The 25467-nt window shown below is 42.5% G+C and overlaps 1 protein-coding gene across 2 annotated transcripts in view; it reads right to left on the bottom strand.

Moving 5' to 3' along the window:
• gli3 (GLI family zinc finger 3) overlaps window positions 1-25467 on the bottom strand; it is a 116182-nt gene that overhangs the window by 42115 nt on the left and 48600 nt on the right. For both annotated transcript variants that reach the window (XM_061666573.1, XM_061666574.1), the window contains exon 4: window positions 12221-12326. In XM_061666573.1, coding sequence (XP_061522557.1) covers window positions 12221-12326 — 106 coding nt within the window. The remainder of the gene's footprint in view (window positions 1-12220; window positions 12327-25467) is intronic.

The following is a 25467-nucleotide window of genomic DNA, read 5'->3' as shown; positions in this document are numbered from 1 at the left end:
CATTTTCGCTGGTGTAAAAGGAGTGAAATTTTGAGCAGATGAAGAATCGAGACATTGCGTCAAACCAGTGCGTATTGGTGAGAGGATGGAAAAAGAGAGTGGATTTATGGCGGCCTTCCTCTCCTCGCTGGCAGTAAGTGGCCCCCAGAGTGGGCCCGTCGGGTCTGGAGGCCTCAGTTGAGGCTAATGCAAAGTCCACATTTGTGTGTGTTCTCACCACGGCACACGTAGGCAAGAAGAACATAGGCTGATCATTCTTTAAATGGGTTTTTACACTGTACAGGTAAGTTTGAATTTGGAGTTGCGCGCCTTCAGTGGAGCCAATGTTGTGCCACAACATTTTGGGCAGCACTGAGCTCTGCTGGAAGACGTGTCGTAATTAAGAAGCAAGAAGAAGAAGCAGAGATGGTCCCCAACTAAATCCCATTAATAGTCATTGTTGCTACTGTCCGTTAGCTCGTCTTTGGTGTTTGACATTATATGTTAGTGTTAAGCTGTCAGACTTTCGAAAGACAGAAATAAATTGTTTGGTTGAAGGTTTTTACTTTCAACATTTTGTGTTAACTTTTAAAATTTTTACTGTCCTGCCACAAATAGCGAAAATCTGCACGTTATTGACAGCCACCCAATAAAGTTTGTAATTGCCTACAGATGCCACTAGATTGTCACAAAGCACTCTTTTCTATTATACGAGGCTACGGGCTTACTAGTTCGTTGGCACCGAGATGCCACAAGATGGCGCCAAAGCAATATAGTCATGTTAGACATGGCTTTGGCCCGAGCACAAAAACATCAGGCATCGCACTGGTTTCTACATCACCGAAAAGCAAAGTGATCCACCCACACAAGCAAACATGGAACCCTAGTAAGTTCCAGGACATAATTTCTGCATGTTTGGCTCTTCCTTTCAAGCCATCTTTTGTGAAAATAAAAGCCTAGCAGTTCACATTTTGCTTTCATTGAGGTTTTTTTTTTTTGCTATTGTCAACCGCTAGTTCAATTAGCATTGTTATTGTGAGTATATGTATTGTAATTGTAAGGATTGTGCCTGTTGTCAAGGGTTCATGTGCATATTGTTCATTGGATAAAAGACGCATGTTGCAAGTAAAAGGTAATAAAAAGGCAGTGTAAGTCACACACGCACACACACACGCACACACACCTGCCTGTTATCTCGTCCCCTCAGACGCGCACCTCCATTGTGCTCCATGGGAGAGCCGTAAATGGAGACCTCAAACATGAATTGCTGGGGAACAAATGACTGGTGTAAAGAAACGCTAATCCGCTAATGCGCTACAAACAAGAGACGAATGTTATTAATATAGCTAAATGACACTTTATGTCAGCCAGCGTTTACAGATGAACACAATAAATTAACGCAGTTAGCAGGTGTTGCTGCTGGTGATGGCGCTTTAATAGTTATATAATTTTCTGAGAATAAAATCGCTAAATTACAAGAATAAAGGTGAAATCTTGTGAGAAAAGTGTGTCATTTTATAGGGATATAATTGTAAATTTACAAGAGAAAAAATATTTTAAAATTAGTTTCGAGCAGGGACAGCATGTAATGACTGAGCATCCATCCATCCATCCATTTTCTGAGCCGCTTCTCCTCACGAGGGTCGCGGGCGTGCTGGAGCCTATCCCAGCTGTCATCGGGCAGGAGGCGGGGTACACCCTGAACTGGTTGCCAGCCAATCGCAGGGCACACACAAACAAACAACCATTCGCACTCACATTCACACCTATGGGCAATTTAGAGTTGTCATTTAACCTACCATGCATGTTTTTGGGATGTGGGAGAAAAACGGAGTGCCCAGAGAAAACCCACACAGGCACGGGGAGAACATGCAAACTCAACACAAGCGGGGTCGGCGATTAAACCCCGGTCCTCAGAACTGTGAGGCAGACGCTCGAACCAGTCGGGCCACCATGCCGATGACTGAGCATTCTACACCCAAAAAAGCGCCTTTCCTTATTACAGTGAGCTGGTGTCTATCGCTGCTGACTTTTGGCGACGAGGTACACCCTGGACTGGTCTCCAGTCGATCCACAAGACAACCATCCATCCATCTATCCAAACCACCCGTCCATCTATCAAAACCTCTGTTTTCTGTAGTGCTTGTCAGGCTTGCAAGTTGGAATTTCCAGAGAAAACCTACAGAACATGCAAACTCCACACAGGAAGGCCTGAGCCTAGACTCAAACCCAGAACCTCAGACCTGTGTGCTAACCAACTTGAGCACCGTGCTGCTCTTTTCCCACTCCACTCCGATCTGAAAAGCCAACAAAAACATCAAGCGTAAGTGCACCCACCAGCCCATTTAGGGTCCTGAAATGTCTGTTTTAAAAATAACTACGAGATATAGTAGCTTCAATCTGCCCCATATATTTATCTCCTTTCTCTCTAAATCCTGCATTTTCACAGAGCACTGCATAACTTTCTGTATTTTCTTTTTCTCCTCGCCCTTCCTTCCGGTGAAAATTGAAGAGGCTTTATGTCAAATGCGGCTCAAGCCAGCCGCTCCATATCAAACAAACGCGGCGCGAAAAATTACCGTGGCGACGATAAGGCTGCCAGATAGAGCTCGGAGAGCCGGGGAGGACGAAGAGGAGGATGAGGAGGAAAGTGAAAGGAAGTGACTCTACTCAATTATACTGCAAAATTGGTATGACTGAATATTTTTCATTCAGGTGACTGATAGTATCAGCCCGGCTGCAATGCAGATAAATAAAGGGAGGCTTCTGTCAAGAATAAACACCATTAATCATGAAGAGAGCCACTGCGTGACCGCCTGTCGCCCAACCCAAACCCCTCAACGCCCCCAACCCCCCCCCCCCCCCCGCACCCCACTCCGTTGGAAGTGTAAAAACTACCAATGGAGGGGCACGCAGACGAGAGGTGACCCGGGACAGTCGCAGAAGAAGATGAAGAAGTGGACGGCGTTTCGGTGACAGCGCCCCCTATCTGGACAGAGATGATCGCATGCGATTGAAGAACGCTGGTTGATAATTTATGACGCCTTGGCCGCAATCTGTCTCAGTCTAGACCGTATTCAAATGAGTAATCGGAATATTATGAAGAGACGCTTGTCCCCGCTTGATGATTTTGCTTTTTTTTTTTTTAAATCTGTTTGGCTGCGGTCAAAAGAGGCTACCGAGGATTAATAGGGCCATGTAAAAGTCGTAATACTATGAGAAAAAAAAATTCAAATCCAACATTTATGAAAACTTTTATTTTATTTTAGAGTAATAAAGTGGCAATATTAATTTCTATTTGCAAGAGAGTACAACTTAGGAGAATAAAGTCAGAATAGAGCTGTGCCTTGATTTATTTAATTTGTTCCATGATCACGGTCGTAACTGAGAACACTCAAATCTTATTTCCCATTGAAATAAATAAAAATGCCATTAATCTGATCCAGGAAAACACCACTCACAATATATAATAATACCATAATAAAATAGGATGTGGAGAAATAAACCGCTTGTGGATCATGATTTCTTACATTAGTTCAATGGGCATTGTGTGTCTGGTGTGCAGGCCTTGGCAACCAGGGGGCAGTATAATACACAGACACACTACACATAGATTTGATGACGAAACACCTGTTTACAATTACCGTGACATTGATGCTAGTTTAGTTAGCCGGTTTATGGCTTTTTGCATTGTGTGTTAACATTTAGCTAGCAGACTTTTGTAAGGCAACGTTAATGTGGTTAAATACACGTTGTGTAATTCTTTTTGTTTCATGTTTAGTTTTACAGTAAGTCAAGACACACACAAAAAAGAAATCCGCCAACCGAAGACGCGTAAATCAGAAATCTCATAAATTGGGTCACTTGTAAATCAAGGTAGCAGTGTGTTAAGAGAGAGAAAAAAATTGGTGACAGTCAAGTTATGTTATCTGAATAAAATCATCCTACTCTAATTTTTGTTATTTTGTGGGACTAAAGTTGTCGTCTTCTTCTAGTACGACAATAATGTTGTAATATAGCGATAAGTCTAAATATAATGAGAACAAAGTTGTAATTTTGAGAGAAAGGATTATTATATTACGAGAATCAAGTCACAACATTATGAGAATACATTTCACATGAAACGATGAAACTTATGTTGAAATTTTGCAAGAAAAAAATTTGAATAATAAAGTTGCAATAAAGTCATAATAATCAGGACATACATTGTAATATTACGGTACTAAAGCTTAACGTTTTCAATAATGAAGTCAGGATATTACAAGAAAAAACATCTTAAGAGGGGAAAAAAGCATTAATATTGAGAGATTGTTTTAATTTTAAGAGAAAAAAAATCTGAATTTACTAAAAAAAAAATCTAAATCAATATTACAAGGGAAAAACATTGGAATTTCATGGAGAACAAAGTTGGAATTTTGTGTAAATAAAGGCATAATTCAATAATGTCAGATTATAAAGAAATCGATACCAATTTGCAAGAAATAGGGTTTAGGGTTATGGTCAATATTAGCATACAGTACAAACATAACTTTTTTTCCTTATAACGTTATGACTTTTTCCCCATTTCTTTTCCCTTTTCAGTGTTTCCCTGATACTTCTTGGTAGTTGCTGGTGACACAAACGATTCATGCAAGTTCGTGAAAGAAATGCACACAATACTGCACCGCATTAAATATAATCCAAACAAACAAATGTAGGCAAATTCGTATAAAAAAAAAAAAAAAAAAAACACAGTTTCTTTCTTGAACAAAAACTACCCAAGTGTCCTTTGTCTTTCTATTGTTTTCCACCAAGCATGCATATGTGTGTGTGTTAGTGTGCGTTCTGGCTCGTCCCATCTGGATGGGGGGGGGGGGGGGGGTTGGTTGAGATAAGACTGCGCTCTTTATGCTAAGCGCTGCGCCGCTCCTCCATGCGCAGATTGGGCGCTCTGACAACAGTTTATGTAAATAACAAAACAAGGCGCACATCCTTGAAAAACACAACACACACACACATGCACGCACGCACGCACGCATTTACGCGCACACAATAGAGGACATAGTGTGTGAAAGTTAAGAATAAAACTTGCCGGAATATGCGGTGCACTGGAATGTAGATTTGATGCTAATTTACTGGTTGCTGACAACAGTGCTAGTCAGGCAGCGTTAAAACAATAGTATGTAACTGTATTAGCATAGCTTTAGCTTCCACAACTTATAACAACTTCAAAATGGTATCCATGACTCGATGGCTTATGAAAACAACACAAGTACAGTTTCGCTTAGCATTACCTGTAAAATTCCCCTTTTAGCTCATCTTTAGCTTCTTCAAGGAACAAAACCTTATTACTACTTAACAGTAAACTGTAATGAGCCACACTAGGCTTCATTCAGACAGCCTTGAAGCAACACTACCTAGCTAGCTATTTACCTTAGCATCCTTGTGGTTGCCATGGCAAGTTGAGATCACCTTCTCCAATGCTAGCTGATCAGCCTGGACACCTCTTTTATTGCACAACACAATTGACTTACCAGTCTTAAACAAACACATGGAACTGTTTAGCTTAGCTTAGCTCAATATTAGCGATATGATACCAGACCGGCTGGTAAAAATGAGAATTGCATCTCTGTCATTGCCAAGGCAAGAGCACCGACTGTGCTGCTAGTGGACCAACCAGGACAACTCTTGCGTTGAAAACTATATCATTCTCTGTTCGTATTTAAAAAAGTCAGTTACATCTGACAACTGCAGGGGGAGCCCTTCTGAACAAAACAAAACAAATTTTCCTTACTCTGCTTTCAAGTCAGTCCCGTCTTTCCTTGCCACTCTGTGCTTGTGCGTGCATGAAACCCTCAAGCAGCTGAACAAACACACACTCCTGAATGAATAAAAAAGCACACACCCTCATGGTCCAGACATGCAGAAAATAACTTCCTTTTCTGTTTTGCCTTTTTTGGATAGCATTAGTAGCAAACCGTGTTTTGAAAAAAGAATATGGTCGTATATCGTTGCAGTACATTTGCTTTTGCAGTTCTTTAATTCAGGGATGCTTAAACCTTTGGGGTCCAGGCAGAATTGTTTCTCATCATAGTCCCAATGACAATTAAAGAGAACTATGATGTGCACCCCTACTTTTGGAAGTAAACTATTTTTGAGAAAAAAGTCGTAATACGACGATGACAAATTGTTAGCCTAATCACATAATTGCCAAAGCAATTTGGAACTTAATGTTATCAAATCAAGAAAGAAATACCATTGTACTTGCTAAAAAATATTACGAGAATAAAATTGAAACCAATGTGTAGGTATGCACTTTTTAAAATGATATGATATAATAATTTATTTTAAATGATTTAGCGGACCCCCGAACTGCAGCTCACAGACCTCCGGTTTGAGAGCCCCTACTTTAATGGACTCAATTGGAGTAATCATCTCCTAAATCCACACTGGGTCAAAAGGCAGCTCAGTCAATAGGAAGCTTTTGTTGTTGCCGTCTACACAACAAGGGTGGGGAGTCCGGGGTCCCCCCCCCCCACCACCACTGACTGAGCTCTGATGCTGAACATTGACTCTGTGCGAATAGTTGCGATTGTTGTGCGCGGTCGCTAGGTGACAGCGCCGAAGCTTGGCCGTGTTTACCGTGGTCGGGCGATAAAAGGAGCGCCCCGGGCTCGAGGACCCCTCACCCCCGGCACAAAAGTGGTGGCAGGCGGGGCCGGGACACCCGCGGACGGGTCGGCTCTTCAGCTGTTAACGTGTTTATTTTAGCAGGAAGCCGCTGGTTGTTGTAAAACGCATGTAAGCTATCAAACGCCACGTTTCCACGGACTTGCTACAGTCTATCACCAGAGTACAGTCTGCCCTTGTTGCCTCAGTGCAGTACCAAAAAGTGACACACTTCAGTTCAGTTCAGCTATCTTGACAATGGAAACACAACTGAGTGAGTACCAAACTGAAGTAAACTGTACTTCTCACTGGAAACCAAGCATTTTTCTTTGACTTTACAACTGTAGCGTTCCCCTCGCCTAATATTAAACGTAACCACGGCCGCATTGGATTAATTCGATGTACATTGTTTCCTATGGGAAATATTACTTCAGTTTTCATACGATTCGGTTTTAGTCAGACTTTTTAGAACTGATTAATGACAAAAAACAACAAGCTTCCACTATAATTGTGTATCAAACTAAACTGAACTAACGCTAACCAAATCCCAACCTCAACCCCTTAATCAAACCCTAATCCTAAATCCGAATACAACATTATTCTAACCCTAACCCTAGCAACCGTAACCCATCCCGCTTAACCTCAAACCTAATACCTACAAGAAATGGTTTGAAAATTACCCATGGTAGATATGTTTGTAAGTTATGATATTTTGTCTTGTTTTAGTAATGTCAATGTAGCGCTTGTGTAGTAATGCACTCTCGGTTAGAACGTTCAATCTCATAGGATTTCAACGAGAACCCCATCCACCACCCTTTCCAAGCCTTAGGCTTTAATATTGAATGGCATATTGGTACCGTCCCTCTTCATGAATTCATAAAGTAAACGATTAGCCTGTGTCTGTAATTGCGCTCCCCCTTGCCTAATAGCAGAGGAAAGGTAAGGACGAGGGTTTGGGGAGGGAACTGAAAAACAAAGGACAGTTAATTTGTGATTTCCTCTCCTCATTTGAAGGCAAATTAAGTGTCAAACAGCTAATACGGAGCATATTTCATTTTATGAGCTTTTAATTCAATTCCGCCGGCCTCATAACACCGGAGCCCGTTAGCCCGTGTCGCTAACGGCCGCGCCTCGTCCCAAAGCAGCGGCCATAAATAAACATGTTTCAATTAGGCCCGTCAAGGTAATAGGATATGATTGCGTTGCCGCGTACGGACTGTGGATGAGGAAACAAGCGCGCTGTGATTTTTGCGGCAGCCGCGCTAGCCTGACGTAAAAAAGAGGGAAGCCGGGCTGGATTGATGGAAGCGCCGCAGGGTCCGACCCAAGTGTAATTACAGCCCATAATGAGAGGCTGCATGGGGAAGTACTGCAATAATAGTGCCTGTGTATTTAGCCACAGTTCGCACAGCGCTAATAACGATGAATTCTTCTCACCGAGGAGGACTTGTTTAAAACTATGTAATATTTCTCCATATACATGTCCTCTGCTAGGCATCCAGCCACAGGACGCATCCCAGAATGCATCAAGTCTGAAATTTGGGATTAGATTATCTGCTGTATTTTCTAAAAGTTAAAGCAGGAAGTGGCATCAGGTGGAAGAATAATGCAGGGAGAAAAGGGAGCAGAACAAGTGGAAACAAAGTAGCATCCTGTTTCAAAATACACACAAAAGTATTCCACGTCCAGGAAGTAAAAATCTGGATTTATACTAGAGCTTTCACGATTCTGAGAAGACTTTGGACAAGATTTGGAAGCATGTTGGATGGTTGCTTGCCAACGAGTTTAACCCAGGTAGTCTTTATGGACAAATAACATGGATGGACCCTAAACCTAATGTTAACGCTAACCTTAACAGTCTAAGACTAACCCTATCTGTAACTAACCCTACCAGAACCACGAACCTTAACCTCAAATTGTATCCCTAATTTAAAAATTAAACCTCACCCCTAACGCAGACTGCTACACATTAACCCAAAAAATTCATCCTACCCTAATCCCAAACCCAACCCCAACTCTCTAACTCTAACCTTAACCCCAATACAAGTTTTCCAAAAGTCACTCTACACTTTCTTTTTTCTATTCCAAGTATCATTGAGACCAACGTGAGGCCATCAGCGTTTGACAGTTTAGGCTTAGCAGTTTTTGTAAGCCTACTGTCATTCCCCGGCGCATGGCTCACCAAATGACATTGGAATAGGGCTGCAAAGTTGCTGCCTGGCAAGTTTTTCTGTTCCCGACTGCCAGTTTCAGAAGCTTTATGGCTGTCGCACTGCTCCAAAGTGTAGTGCAAGTTACTTCAGGTCGTTGAGCATCATAGTCTTCCGCTTGAAGCCTTTGAATGAGCTGAAGTCGGTACGGGTAAAGCTTTATAACTCTCCGAAGCAACCGCTGAATCGAGCATTTGTTGATGTTGAGTTCCAGTGCAGCCATTTGGATAGGTTTTTGCTGGCTTTGCGCCAACGCCTGCTCTTGGAGTTTAGTGTTTTCATTAGTGGTGGTAGTAGCAGTGTGGTTTGTCAAGAACAGATCCTTTTTCGAGAAACCTGCCATGGATAGTGTAAATTGCAGCAGTGCGAGGGCCAGAAAGAAACTGAGGCTGAACTGCAGCCTGGGACAGAGAAACTTCTTGGCAGGCGGCTATTTTCCAACGCTGCTCCAATGTCAACTGGCCAGCCATGGGCTTACAAAAACTGCAAAAGCTAAGCTGTCAAATCCTGATCGCCTCACGTCTGGCAGAATTATACCTGAAACTAAACGAACTTTTTCGATACCCTGTATATTACCAGCTCTCCCCGAACTGTTTCTACAAAGTTAGAATCTTGCAACTGTCCAAAATGTCTTGGTAAGACGCGAGACTCAAGACGAGGAGACAACTATGTGAGTTTCTACCCTACAAGTCTTATAATAACAAACAAAAAAGTGCTGTATTAAAGCTGCACACCGGCAGCAGCGCAGATAACTCCCGAGAACTTGTCCCCTCCTTAATTCAATTCCCGCTCGCCATCCTTCTCCCCCTGACGGATAACAAGCCAGCCTGTTTGTTCGCACCCGTGTTTGCCGGCGCGTGGTCGCCCCATTATCTCCGCATAAACTAAATGCTAAATTATATTTGCCATTTTGTTTGCGCTGACACGGGGCATCAATCAGCTCCCCCTCGAGAGGTGTGATGGGCTGGCGGAGGAGGGTGCATAAAAATTTCATTATGCTTAGTAGCAGGCCGGCGAGGAGGAGATATGACTGCATGAAAGAAGGAGGAAGAGGAAGAGAAAAAGGGGGAGCTGATAATGATGAGGAATATCAAACATAATGCGGCCCAAGTAGCTGCCCTGTCCAATTTGTCCTCGTCGCGCGCTGATCGCTTCCTCCGTGTCCCAACAAACGGCGCAAGGACGACGAGGCGTGCCGACACGGGGAATACAAATGACGCCGTGTTAACAGAGTGGGGGGGGGGGTGGGGGGTGATTAAAGGTGTGAGGGGAAAAATGTGACTTTAATACTCAAAACTGACCAAGCAGAATGTGCAGTTAATACACCTTCGCACAGCTTTGGGGATGCCTTTACAAGCTTTTTGAAACTCTAATTTTTGGGGGAGAAATTTTTCCTGTCATAATCCTAAAACAGATTACACCTAATCAGCATTTGTACCCTTAAACGCTATAGTAAGTAAAAAGTTGCCTATTTTCGAGAAAAGAGTCATAATCACAAATCGTTAGCCTAATAGTATAGTTGCCTAAGTCATTTTGAACTTACTATTATCAAATCAATAAAAAATACCCAAAAACTTGCAATTTTTGTTGGAGAAGGAAAGTTGTAATGTTACGATAACAGTCGTGCTTTTTCAAGGGCAAAGATGTCTTTGTCGGGGATGGAAAGTCGTAATCTTACAAGAATAAAGTCCAAGATCGCAAAATGATTATATTAAAGGCAAAGTTTAACAATATAAAAAAGTCCTATTTCAACAATTGAATTTCAAAAATACAACATAATACTCAGAATATTACACCTTTTTTTCTGGAAAAGGCACCTTCATTCACAAAAAAAGGACTATATCCTCTGAAAAATACCGCTTTTGTTCTTGATGAAAATATGACTACATTCTCAAAAAAATAGGTCTTTTGTTCTAAAAAAAAAAAGGGAATTTATTCCTTTGGACTCTTCTTTGAGAACTACACTGTTATGCATATATACAAAATCTATTTTAATTTAACATGGCAAAAGGGATTATTTTATGCTATGAAGTAAATTGTTTTTAGTAGCAGAGGCAGTAAACAAAATTTAGCAAAGCCTCGCTGTGTCATTTATTTAATAAAAAAATAACATTAACATTGTTAATACGTGTTTTAGGATATTTGTTGAATTGTGCATGTATTTTTGTGTCTCATATGTTAAGACACTGAACAATATGCATTTGTACTTTATATGGATTGATTGATATTCATTAATATGCAGTGTGACTTAAAATTAAAAATATATAAATATATAAAAATGAAAGAAAGACAATACATACTAAAATAGAAATATATTACAACATATTAAAATATGTCAGTAAGAATCTCCCAAAATAAAAATGACAATCTTTTCTTGTCCTAGAATAATAGTCAAGATTTGACACTTTGAATTTTCATGTATTTTCCATCCAAGTTAAGGCCCTTGTGGTTTATCTTTGATCTATAACAGTATTGTGTCAATGATCTTCGTATTTGAAAGGGCAACATCACCATTGAAGCATATTGTGGGAAATATAAATCAATACACCTGGCTATGGTGAGGCGTGACACCGCGTATTTACCTGGATTTACGTTTGGCGGCTTATGGTCACGTGACCGAGGGGAGCGAGGGGGCGGCGAGCACATGTGTCACGAGCGTGTGTGCGTGTTAGCGCAGTCCCAGTTGATGAGCAGCTCTTATGAGGATCACATGCTCCGGGGGTCCCACGCCTCTCGCCCGGCTTCCCTGACACATGTTCATTTGCGCGTGTCTGACGCGCGGATCGTGTTGCGCGTGTACTCGCCGCTGCCCTTTGATCCCACAGGCACCCGGGAGGCGGAAAGAAGCTCGGGAGTGCAATTCCTATTGTCATTAAAGGGCCTTGTCGCTGTGTGTGTGTACACGTGCGTGTGTGTGTACATGTGTGTGTGTACAGTCTTGCCTCGCCATTTCATTCCCATTGAGCGGATTTTTAAGCAATCGATTTTCACGTGTTTTTACAGGATACAGGCAAGTCCGAATATAAAAAATGCCGAGCAGGAATGACGCCGCATCTGTGTCATGACAATAAAGATGCTAATTCTCGTTAACAGCAAGCAGGAGAGGCAGAGATGGTTCCCAACGAAGCTCCAGTAATAGTCGTCGTTCCCACAGAGGAGAGAGGATATACGTTTGCGAGTGTTGTTATATGGTCTGTTTGTATGTGTAGGGTTAGGGATATTATTTTAGGTAACCTAACCCTAACCCTAACCCTATTACGATATATTAAGTTGAATTCTGTTTAGTTGCATTCTCTCTTTGTACATATTGCTGCTCGGTGTATGTTAAACGGGGGTCTGGAACATATCCTCCAAGATAAACGGGGCTTCACTGTAGTACTTACACGTGGAGAGGGGGTACGGGCGAAGGCTCGTAGATGTAGCGACCCTGCGCGTGCCTGTCGTCGATGGGCACCGGCGGGTGAAAGGCCGGGAAGAACTGCGGTGCAGCTGCAAAGCACAAAAACAAACGATACTGAATGGTTGGATTCTAAGTTGCAGGCTGTCGAGTGCAAGCCAGAGAAACAGGTGGCGGTATAAAACCAAACCGTAAGAACATTTTAGTCAATAAGCACAAAATCTTCACGACCAAGAATGGTTAGCAAAGTGTAGGAAGTCCTGTATGTTCCCCACAGTCATTTGCAAAGAAGCTTGCTTAAGTTGAATTTCGGCAGTGGCACTGTGATTTGACCCAGCCCACGAGAGAAGGAATATAATGAAAATGATCAAATAAAAGGTTTATGAATAATGATAATAAATTGAATCTGACAGAAATGAATACCAATTACGATACATTAACAAAATACAAAACCTTTTTTTTATGATAACAATTATAATTTGGCTCCCCAAAACAACATTTAATTTCCTAAAGTCCATTTTCAGAAACCTACACCACAATTTGCAAAAACAATGGCAAAATTCAGACAAAAATGCCCATTTTCCAAACTATCCTGAATGAGGCCTGCTTCAAACACACAACACAGAGAAAAGCTGTTAAACAGAGCAAAACGAGACTTTCTATTTTTCTTTCACTCGTCACACACACAACGCCGTAACCTTCACTTGCACTCACACCGCCGTGTTAAAAGCACACGCGCGCATGTGTGTGTGTGTGTACGCGTGTCAACAAGCGGACAAGCTGCGACGAGCCTCTGAATCACCAGGCGGGTCCACTTGTGAAACTTGGAAGGGGTTCAACAGCAACAACAAATGATGATATTCCACCTTTACATAAAACAAACACGGTTCATCTTCATTCACACACACACATGCACACACCTTCATTCATACACACGCAAAGAGAGCGAGCGCACGTGTCGCTTGAATGTGAGCCTTCTGCCAAGCTGCAGCGCCCCGAGGCCAAGCTTGTGTCAACATCTGCATACCTTCACGCAGCGTGGCTCTGATGCTCAGATCAGTATGCTTGTTTTTTTTTTTTTTTTTTTTCCCAATATGTACATTTTTTAAAATGTATTATTTTTTTTACATTTTGTTGGCGGGGGGAAACATCTGGCGGGGCAATGGCAGGTGGCCGACAGCTCAACAAGCGACGCTTTATAAGAAGGAAGAAGAGGAGGAGGAGGAGCGTTCAGGTTCATTTACCTCATCACTCACCTATTTATTGAAAACCTGGATGACTAAAACGAGGGAGCCTGCATAATAAAGAAAAAAGCTCTCTCTTTCTCTTCTCTCGTTTCTCCAAAGCCTCGTTTTTTTTATTCTAAAGGTGTTCCCCCACAACAAAGTCATTCGAGCATGTGGACCATTGCGTGTTTGAACGTCAGACACGTCTGTCTGATGGGATCTTGGAAGCCTTAAGCCAGCCTGGAAAATCGAAACAAGGCTGGAAATCCTCATTTGAAACCCGAACCCTGGCTCACAGCCTTAATTTCAAACCCCAACTATCGTTAGAAACCCTAACGAGAACCTATTTTGAAAAACCTAACCCTTGTTTGAATCCCTAGATTGAAACTTTAATCCTGACTTGAAACCTTAATTACAAACCCTTACCTTGGCTTGAAAATGTAAACCCCTATTTTGAACCCCTCACCCAGGTTTGCAACCATAACCTTTCTTGAAACCCTAACTTGAAACCCAAGCCCACGCTTGCAACCCTAACTCCTAAGCCTAGTTTGGAACCCTAACCTTGCTTTAAAACCCTAACCTGAAACCATAACCGTAACCATAATTGTTTGCAAACCTAACCTGACTTGAAACCCAAATTTAAAAACCTAACATGACACAGTAAACCTGAGTTTGAAATCCTAATCTTGACTACAAATCCTAATTTGAAACCTTAACCCTTCTGTCAAACCTTGATTTAAAAGCCTAACTTGAAACCAAAATTCTGTCTTAAAACCCTAATTTAAAACCTTAACCCTTTTTTGGAACCCTACCCGGCTCAAAACTCGAATAAGAAACCCTAACCCTGATTTTAAACTCTACTTTAAAGCCATAACTCTTACTGGAAACCCTGATTCAAAATCTAAACGATGACACTTTCTCTAACAAAATGACGAGACCGCATTACCCAGAATGCCACTGCCTATCTCTTCCCTCCATCCTGCTACCTGCGGCCCGCGTGGGTTTATTTAAATCGAGCTCCCGACTTGACTTAAACCGAGCTCTCTCCAAGCAGAGGCGACCACCTCTTTTACGCCAGCGCCGCTCTCCATTAGCCAGGCAAACAGCCGCGTTTCACCAGGAGGAAGGTACACACACACTCGAGCTGTGAGGCTTGTGGGGGGCGGGGGGTTCCGGATCCATCCTGCAATCCATCTCCCGAGCTTCCTGTGGGGACGCCTCAGTGTTTACGCCTTGGCTAAATTGCAGCCGCTCTTCTGGATATTCAAGAGGAAGGGCATCTGAGGCCGAGGAGGGGGTTGGGGGGCTGGGGGGCTAGTTTGAGGGTAGCGTTTTGATCAAGACTTTTCATCATCATCCAAATTTTTCCTCCTAATGACCCTGATGTCACTCTGTGCAGCAGCACTGTTCTTTCTTTTTTTTCTTGTTTTTAAGTCATTAAAACATGATTACAAGTGGGTCTTAATGTAAAGGCAATTAGAGGCAAACTTTGACGAGGCCTCATTAGTTTTCACGCTGCGAAATATAATTTCCCCTCCATTAAAATTGGGACGGTAATTGCCTCGGACACTTGAATGGCGTCAAAAGAAGAATAAGTCTAAAGTACATCATTGGCAGTACTGTATTGTAATCCCCCTCTTAATTGCAGATTTTTCCGTTTCACCTTTTTATTCCATTGTTATTGGCCATACATTTTATGTAGGGTTGTTCGATACAACTTATTTTCAGATTGACACCAGTACAAGTATTCTCTCTTGAGTACTCACCCATACAGCGTACCAATACCACTTTTGATAAAATTTCAATGAACACAATGACAGATAATTGTGAACAAAGACCTTTCTTTCCTTTGCACCGACACATTGAAATAAGAGCCCCATGTGGCTCCCTCTAGTGGTAAGCAAAAGAAACACTGAACTAAACGGTCAAACTGTGCACATGCAGACGTCTTGACTCCTCTGAACTCATCAGTACGGCACAAATATTATGTTCTTCACAGAGGATAAAGAATATATTGTATGACTGTGAGCACTGTTATATTATCTCTCTACGTGTTCATGCGCCTTTTGTGTTCAATCCATCGCTTAAAGGGTTAACGCGCCGCAACATACCCTAGATGCTATTTAGCGTTAGCATTATGCTAGTGGACCAAAAGGCGAAGCTGTGTGTTTATTTGAAATACATAAGGTGTCATTTTCTTTGTTTGATGTTTAGTGTGACAATAAACTTCAACTGGGAGTGGCAATAAACAGGTTGAAGCCTCTTTTTTTGAAGCATTTTTCACATTTGCATTTGCCAGATCCTAGGTTCTATTCCTTGTTAACTTTTATGGGCAATACACTTTGATTGATTCATTATTTAAGTGCAGTTTTCATTTTCCTGTTTGAGTGCAGTGTTAATGTTCTAATCTCCTTTATTATTATTTTTTTTTTTTAACCTCGTTGAGCTGTGTAACCGGTCGTAAATCTTAGTCAAGTTTTCCTGAACAATTTCCCTCCGCGGTTTGTCGCTGTCAAGTCAGATGGTCGTGGAGTTTACGGTCGCAGGTTCAGCGTCTCGAACACGGGCGACGCTGGTCTGCGAGAGCACAAAGAGCCACTGACGAATTGTCGAGAGCCGCTGCAGGGCGGAGTGAGCGCACGGCTTCCAGAGGTCTGCCACTTGCTAATGTGGAACATATGAAGCCCGGCGCTGACACATTTTATTATGCCACCTCGCTCGGGATGCCTGAGCTCAGCGCCGAGGCATGCTCGGCGAAAGCCAGGTCTGAAAACTGCACTAAAACGACATAGAACCTCACTAGAGCCGCACTTAAACGCGATTTAAATTACATTTAGTGGCATTTGATGTATTTCTATGCAACAACTGCACTAGAAATAGATTAAAACAATATGAGAACTGTACTAGAAATACACCGGAACTAGAACGACCACTAGACTTGCACTAGAACTACACTAAAACTACATGAAACAACATAAAATACCGTTAAAATTACATTGAGTGGATTTTAATGCAACAGCTGTGCGAGAACTACACTAAAACTCCTCTGAAATTACATTAATACAAAATCAGAACAAAAATAACACTAGGCCTGAATACAACAAGATTAAAACTAAACTAGAACTGCGCCAGAACTACAAGCAAACCTGGTACTACAATTCTAGGTTACAGCATAGTAGAAATAAGTTCTAGAATTGCACATGAACTACACTATAGCATCCCCAGAACTAAAAAGTGAACTAGCACTTCAACAGATCTGTGTAGCACTGCACTAGAATTAAAGTAAAACTACAGCTACACTTGAAGCAACATAGCGCTGCGAAAGGAAGATCCCTATATCCCAGCAAAAAAAAAAAAAAAAAGACGTTTAAAAATAGATGAAAAAACAAGCTAAATGCTTGGGCCCTAAATGCGCAGAGCTGTGATTAAGTTTGGAGGTCAAAACTTTGAGTTAATATCAGGTTTGTGCGGCATTTCGGACTTAGCTGGAAGTCATTTGGGCACATGTCAGTCTGTCAATCATCACACGTTCAAATTACAACGTTGTCGCTTTGCGGGACGCAGCGAGTGAAATGGGAATAAAATGTACGATGACTTGGGATTGTACACACACACACACACACTCAAGAGTAGTAGTAGTGTGTTGCTTTATTTTTTATTATGATTGATATTTTATTTATAATTTTTCCTTATTTCCTTATTGATTAATTTAAATCAATTAATTATTTTTTATTATTAATGTAGCTCAATTGGTTAATTGATTAATTGTAAATAATAAATTAAACAATGAATAATTGTTACATTAATTATAATTAAATCAGTTGTAGGTAATAAAATACACAAATAAGAATTAATTATTATTTGATTATTAAACCCTTCGGCTGACCGATACCTTTGAGCAATAAGATGGGATGATATTAATATTGTATGTTTTTTTTTCATCAGTTTTTTTTTTTTTTTTTTCACTCTATGTTCAAAATAAAAACAACAATAAATATTTTACTTCCACATTTTAACTTGTGGACATCTGTTTATTTAAAAACTGAAATGCTGGTCCTTGAGCACCAAAGTTAGCCCGCCCAGTTTTGGATTTTGCTTGATTACCTAGATTGTTTTAGGTCTAATCACCTAATTAGCACTGGATGAAGAGAGGACCCTAGTCTTGCCAGAGAGAGGAACTCACTCAGCATGCACGGCACTATCTGCCCCCCCCCCCCTCCTCCCTTCTCATGCCCCCCCACAGCATCTATCCCACTGTGGATCAGGGAGTGAGGGTTATTTCACCAGGCCTCTGCGGAGCACCAATCTATCTCCCACATTTGCTGAATTTCTCCAGATTGGGATAAGCTGGGGGGAGCCGAACAAAGCGCTATGCGCTGGCCTCTCCGCCCGAATGCCTCCCCCGCTTCCTCCCAAGCTGGGAGAGATTCACACAGCAGTTTAGTAGCTGAAAAAAAAAAAAAAAAAAAACGCAGCCCCCACCCCCACTGAGTCTTTATCTCCCACAGATCCTTCCCTCCAAATGCTGATACGTCTCCGACACAAGGCGAGTTGATTTAAACCTCAAGTTAACTCTCCGGCACCGGGCGACGTCTATTTTATTTCAAACCTCGCAGGGCCTTATTTGGCCGCGTTCCGACATTCCGCGCTTATGGCCGGAGTTATTGCTGAACTAACAACGAAATTAAGGGCGATGTTTTGTCTACGGGGTTTGTAAACGTCCCAGGCCTTTCCCTCCTCAAACGGTCTTATCGCTGATGGCGTAGATATGAGAAAACACGAGCCAGAATCTTTCTAAATAAAGCCGCTCACAGGTATCTGCTGGTGAAACCCTTGTTTGACATTCACAAGGGAGATTAAAAGCCAAAAGTGCGACCTGGTAACTAAAATTGTACCAGAACTACATTACGACACTGGAACTGCACTAGAACTACGCTAGTACTACGCCAGAACTAGACTGACTTGAACTATACAAGAAGTAAACCACGAATAAAACTACATTACGATTGCAATAGAACTAAGTTAGACTATTTCTGAACTATATTAGAGCGGGGCGCTGGAGCCTATCGCAGCTGACTTCAGGAAAAAAGAGGACTACACCCTGAACTGGTCGCCAGTCAGTCACAGGGTACATAGAGACACGGACAACCATTCGCACTCACATTCACACCATCACTGAGTGGGAACTGAACCCACACTGCCCGCACCAAAATCAGGCGAATGCACCACTACACCATCAGTGAATTTACTAGAACTTCACTCGAACTAAACTACAGCTGCACTTGAACCACACTACAACTCGGAGTACGTTACACCCACAACGTGACAAAAATGGAACTACGCTTGAAGGACACCAGCACTAAAAAAATACGAATAAAATAGAACTAAACTACAAGTACACTGGACCTGCAATATAACAAAACTAAAATTACACTAGTACTAAACTAGAGCTACATTAGTCCTGCAACAGACCACAACGCGAAATGCACTAGAACTAGTCCTTCAAGTAAAACTAGATTACAACTACAGTTTCACTCCACTGGGACTGAACTACAACTACATCAGAGCTGCACTCAAAACTGAGCTCCAACTACATTAGACCTACCATAGAACAAAAGTGGACTGTGATAGTAGAACTAGTTCTTCAATAAAACTACACTACAACTGCACTTGACCCATTCTGGAACAACATTAGGACTTAACCAGAGTTACACAAGTAGTACACTTGAACCATACTACTATTAGAACTTCATTAGACCTGCAATAGGGCAAATCTAGAACTGCACTAGAACTAGTCCTTCAAAAAAACTACACTTGACCCACGCTATAACTAAACTAGGACTACACGAAAACTCGATACCAGAAAAAGTAGATTTAAATTCCAGCTGCTCTCTCCCTCCTGCATCCTCTCTCTGGAAGCTAATCGCTTGTTTTCGCCCCGTATTCCAAAACAAGGACAAAGTTGTAATCCATTTAGCGCACCCCCCGTCAACCGCATCCACCCCGGAATAATCCGCAAAGATTGCAAGGTGCTATCAAGGGAAACAAGAGGCAGAATGTGAGGGGAAGTGAGGAAGAAGTGACGGGGGAACTTGCGTCACGGTGATTTTTGGCCTCTTTGTCACGCAGGTGGCGCTCTGGGCTTCCCCGCAGCCCGGCCACGGAGACGAACTGGGGGCTTCAGCGTAAGAACCTCGGAGAGGATTAAGTACCGGCGGAGCGCTTTCATGAGACCTGAAAAGTTGCCGGGGCCGGGGCACCACTTCCCAAAGGTGCGCCCTCGCGGCCCCGAGCGTCCCCCGTCATGCCGACGGCGGAGCCACATCAAAGGGAGAACCCGGAGACGGTCGGGGATGGGGGTGCCCCGCATGGAGGAATCCCTTATCTCCTCCTGAGAGGATGCTGCTCTGTGCTCCGAGATTGTCTGGAGCTGCCACCTGTCTCAGGCATGTTTGAAGGCAACACTAAAGCCTGTGATGGGCCTGACCTCCTTGCGCTCCCATTCTTTTATGTCTCTCTTCATTTTAGGCTTTGTTACTCACGCCTCCCCTCCTCCACCTCCCCTGCCGACCGCCGCCTCTGCTACCGCCGCTCGCGTTCTCCTGCTGCAGACTTCTTGTCTCTTGGCTATAGAGATATCACGGCGGGCTTCATCGGCCTGTCCTCATCAGCTCAAGTAACCAAAACAGCTCAATTACAACCACACTCTTAATATTGTCAAATTAATACCTCTAGTATCGAAACTGAGCGACATTATCTTTGTAATGGAACAATTTTACCTTAATCACAGGTAAATTGTTAGAGTATGTGAACATTTAGTAGGCTTTTGTACAAATAAGTATGAACATTTTTGTTCACCATTTCTTTGAAGCTCATCAGAAGTGTACTACATTTAAAATATACCGGACTAAACTACAACTTACAACTTACATCACAGTACACCTGACCTGCACTCAACTAAACCAGAATATACTAGAACTGCATTACAGCTAAATGAGAGCTATATTTGAACCATCTAGATTAAATCATACTTGAAGTACAATAGAACCATAATAAAACAGCACAACAACTAAACCAGAATTACACTTGAACCAGACCACAATTTAAGTAGAAAGTAAACTACCCAAGAACTGCCATAGACGAAACTAGAACTACACTAACTCTAACTAGAATTACAAACATAGAACTACACTACACACAATACTAAACTATAACATCAAGAATCCTAGAACTGCAATAGCACTATCCTAGAACTGCAATAGCACTAAAACTAGAACTACATATATGTCGATTCTCAATCATCCAGGTCATGACAATCCGCAAAGGTTGAGTCAAGGCAACTAACTCGACTATACTACAACTGAAATCAAACTAAACTAGACCTACACTATAAAAGAACTACAACTAGCACTACGATAAAAACTGCAATAAACCTAAATTAGAACTACACAAGGACCAAACTAAAACTGCATTGAAACTGCAATAGAAGTAAACGATGACTACAATTGCAGTTTACGAGAACTGCACCAGAACTACAACCTTTTATTGTGCAAGGAACAGCATGTTCAGCATGTTTTTGTATCTCATTAGAAGTGTAAAGTAGCTAAAGTTGTGCCCCGCTGAGCAAAGGCAATGATGTCATCTTATCTTTGGAACTATACAAAGAAACATGAGCAATGGGCCTGAACTAACTAACTAACACACACAAGCGATTATCCTGCTAATAAGGAGGCTAGCGAGGCTATAATCAAATTGTTATTGTCGTGAAGACGCCGCAAATCTTGCTTTTAAGCCTTCGCAACATCAGCAGTGTTTTGTGCGCGCGAGTGAATGGCGCGATTAAGAAAACGGGCAAGTTGGGAGAAAAGAAAGCACTACGACAGCGCTAGACAGATGTTGTCACGCTGATACGCCGGCGAAACGCTCTTCTTTGAACGTGCTAAGTTCCCTGGAAATTCTGCTTAATTCTCTTTTAGCCCCCTTCGTATTTAATCTCGTCATTGTTAACGAGCGCCGCCGTTATTTCTCCAGACCGCGTCACATGACTTTAAGACACTTGAAACTCTGATGAACCCTCCTCCGCTCCCACCCTTCAAGTCATGAGGCGCTACAAAGAGGAGCTCGCATGCCAGATCGGGGTCTATCTCGTCAGCGAGCGATGCCGCTAATAAGCTGTAAAAAGGGGATCATCTGATTATCCCTTGTGTACCCGACCAACGGGACCCCCGTGTTGTTCTGTCCTGATGAAAGGCGCTGGCCACGGATGGAAGGCGTCCCTTTCGTTTGCCTGCAGTGCGCCCGGGGCTTCTTCTTTTTTCTTCCTGCCGAGGGACTGCACCTCACTGCCGCGCTCAACATTTGAGGCGTCGCAAAGACAAACGTTTACCCCGTATCTTCGCACCTCAGGCTGTCTTTGAAGGCACGCCAGCCTCTTCTTGTCAAGCTCTCCGAGGGTCACTCACTGGTTTTCAAACCCCAATACTAAACTACAACGACACTTGAACTATAGTAGACCTAGAACTACACTAGAATTTACCCAGTTTCTTCTCACCTCGGGCTTTCTTTGAAAGCACGACCGCCTCTTCTCTGAACAGAACTAAACTACAATGAAACTAAACTTGATCTAGAACTACAAGTACATTAGAACTGCAACAGTACTAAGCTAGAACTACACATGAACTATCTTGGAACTAAACTAAACCGAACTTGAAACACACTCAAACTATAATCGATCTAGAACTAGAACCTCACAAGAATGACACTTGAATTCTACTAAACTAGAACTTGAACTAGGGCACGGTGGCCGACTGGTTAGAGGGTCAGCCTCACAGTTCTGAGGACCCGGGTTCAATCCCCGTCCCCGCCTGTGTGGAGTTTGCATGTTCTCCCCGTGCCTTCGTGGGTTTTCTCCGGGCACTCCGGTTTCCTCCCACATCCCAAAAACATGCATTAATTGGAGACTCTAAATTGCCCGTAGGCATGACTGTGAGTGCGAATGGTTGTTTGTTTCTATGTGCCCTGCGATTGGCTGGCAACCAGTTCAGGGTGTACCCCGCCTCCTGCCCGATGACAGCTGGGATAGGCTCCAGCACGGCCGCGACCCGAGTGAGGAGAAGCGGCTCAGAAAATGGATGGATAATTTTTCAAATGAGCCCCAATTGGAAGCAGGTATCCTAGGCAGATGAGTGATTCTAAATTGTCTATACTATAATTGTCTATAATCTATACTAACTTTATACTAAATTGCAAAGCTTATACTAAACTGTTGTAACTCTTGAACTACACGTGAATTATACTTGAACTAGTAAGATATTAGAACTGCAATTTAACTACATTTGATCGAAACAAGAACTGCACTAAAAAGAAACTTGAACTGCACTTGAAATCCACTAGACTATACTATAACTAGAACTAAACTTCACTAGAATAACACTTAAACTCGACTAAACTAGAACTTGAACTACACTATGCAGTACCAGCAAGCAATAAATTACACTAAAATGCACCTAGAATAGAATTACACTAGTACTACACTTGAACAACACTAGCACGAGCAAGTTACTTGATAAGTTACTTGATCAGTAGTCTGGAAGTACATTAGAACTGCAATAAAACTAAAGTCGAACTTGACTTGAACTACACCAGGCCTCTTCTTGTCAAGTTGTCCAAGGGTCACTCCTTGACTTTTCTACCCCCCCCCCCCCAGCAAAGCCCTCCCCACTACTCCTCCTCCATCCAAAACATACACACACACTTGAAGATGAATGGAAATGTCTTGTGCAGTCCACATGAAGCGGAGCACTGTAATTACTTGTCAGCACATCGAGGCCGTTGTTGTGCCGATCACGTTCCACGGCGGCGACGGCCGGCTCGCTCAGTTCAGTGGTCAGCTGCATTTTGATATTGAGACGGACGCATTGACGGACGCTGGATGGACGTGCTACGGCTCGGCGGTCCCCGAGATCAGCTCGCCGCAGCGGTTTTGCCGCCCAACAACCCCCAATGACCTCCTTTCGTCTCCTCTGCGGATTCCAGAGTGATCCAGGTGTTAGTCACCTACAGCCAGGCTAAGGAGCTGAAGGGAAAACTAAAACTAAACTATAACTACACTAGAACTACATTTGAACAATACTAGAACTTAACTAGATCTAAATTAGACAATAAACAATAAACAATATCACTACACTTGACTACAAAAAAAAAATAGAACTACACTTGCACTATACTCAAACTAGAACAATAGAACTACAACAAAACAAAACTCCACTAGGGTTGAACTAGATTATATGTAGAAATTTGCTAGACTGCAATAAAAGTAAACTAGAACCACACTTGAAAACACAATACTAGGACTAAACTAAAACAACATAAGAGCAGCATTAGAACTAAAGTGGGATTACATTTGACCAATACTAGACCTAAATTAAAACTACATTAGAACAACTGTGCTAGAACTAGAACTGCAGTAGACTACAATGAAACTAAGACTACACTTGAAATATACTAGAACTAGAACTGCAATAGAACTAAACTAGTACTACAGCTACATTAGAACTGCAATAGACTTAAACTAGACCCTTTTATTGGCCAAGTCTCAGCATGATTAGCTTGGTCAGCGAGATTTTGATATTGAGACGGACATGCTACGGCTCAGCGGCCGCAACAGTTTTGATGCGACTGCGCAAACTCCTCTGACCTCCTTTCCTCCCCAGATCCCAGAATGATCCAGGTAGCAGTCACCTCCGGCCAGGCTCAGTCGGCAGGGTTAGCGGGGATACTCGCGAAAGGGAATCCCGCGGCCAGGAGATCCTCGCCTGTGCCGCCTCCGGCTTAGCAAGCTCGGGTTGTGCCATCAGTCAAGGACAACGAGGCTTTTGTGCGAGGATTTGACAGGAAAACGGCAGTCGGACCGAGAGACAGTTATCAGTCTGGAGAAGATGCGTAAAAAAAGTCACGTTGCCAAGCTAATACTTAAGCGGAGAGACTTTAACTTCACCCCCTCTGCCTTTTTTCACCACCGCATTCTCTGGTATTTTAGCAGCCGTTTTAACATTTGTGAAAAATCTGTGGCCAGAAAAAGAAAGAATAGGCTTAAAGTCCCGCCGCGCATGTGTTTCGTCTTGGCACAGGAGGCCAAAATGTTGAAGAAAGACGCACTTTAAAAGTAGACGACTGTTGCTGGACCGCTGACCGGCTAATCGGCGCATAATGTAAACAGATGCCGCATTCACACTTAAAGACAATTAGGATCTTCAAAAACGAACACCCTCTTCCCTCATTAATCCACGTCGCAATCCTTTCCTCCTTATCCCCTCCGCCAAAAGCCTCCATGTATTAGCGCGGCGGTAAGAAGGGATGCAGACTTTTATTCTGTGTGTTTGCCCAAGAAAAGCAGCTAAGACTCAGGCATCACCGCGATTAGCTAATGCTAACAATAGGGGCCATGTTTCCTTAGCGGCTCCTCTGTGTTGCATTCAAGTGGGTGGAAAGCCCAAAAGTAAACACAGGCTCCGGCCAAGGACGATCACATGTCTGGGAGAACGAAAACGCCGAGGCAGCGCCCCTTGTTCTTTACTCGTTATTCTTCTCAGGAAGCAGGAGCCAGGTGTGCGGAGGCTGCAGGTGTCGTCGCATTTAGACGTATTAAGCGCCGACACGGGCCAGAAACAACGGTAAGCCGATTTATGGGCTTCTGTGTTATTGTGTAGGGACTCTCCATCACTAACGCACACCTGGGATCAATTTTAGGAGGCGACTTTGCACGCATGTTATATGTTACAAATTGGGGCATGTTTACTGATGATAAAAATAAAAATAAATGGCATAAAATAGTTTGAAAAAAGCGTATTTTCTAATTTAATGTAATAAAATAAATTTTAAAAATGTTGTTTTAGTGGCTAATTTTCGTGCATGCTTGCCATTTGGTCATAATTCTTTTTATTACAAACACTATTTTAATTGTTCTCTTAATTGTATTATTCATAGCATTTGTTAATTAAACAAATAA

Source organism: Phycodurus eques, chromosome 21 (assembly GCF_024500275.1).
Source record: "Phycodurus eques isolate BA_2022a chromosome 21, UOR_Pequ_1.1, whole genome shotgun sequence".
Classification (NCBI taxonomy): domain Eukaryota; kingdom Metazoa; phylum Chordata; class Actinopteri; order Syngnathiformes; family Syngnathidae; genus Phycodurus; species Phycodurus eques.
Note: the sequence above shows the minus strand (reverse complement) of the source record. Positions and strands in the feature narration are given on the sequence as shown.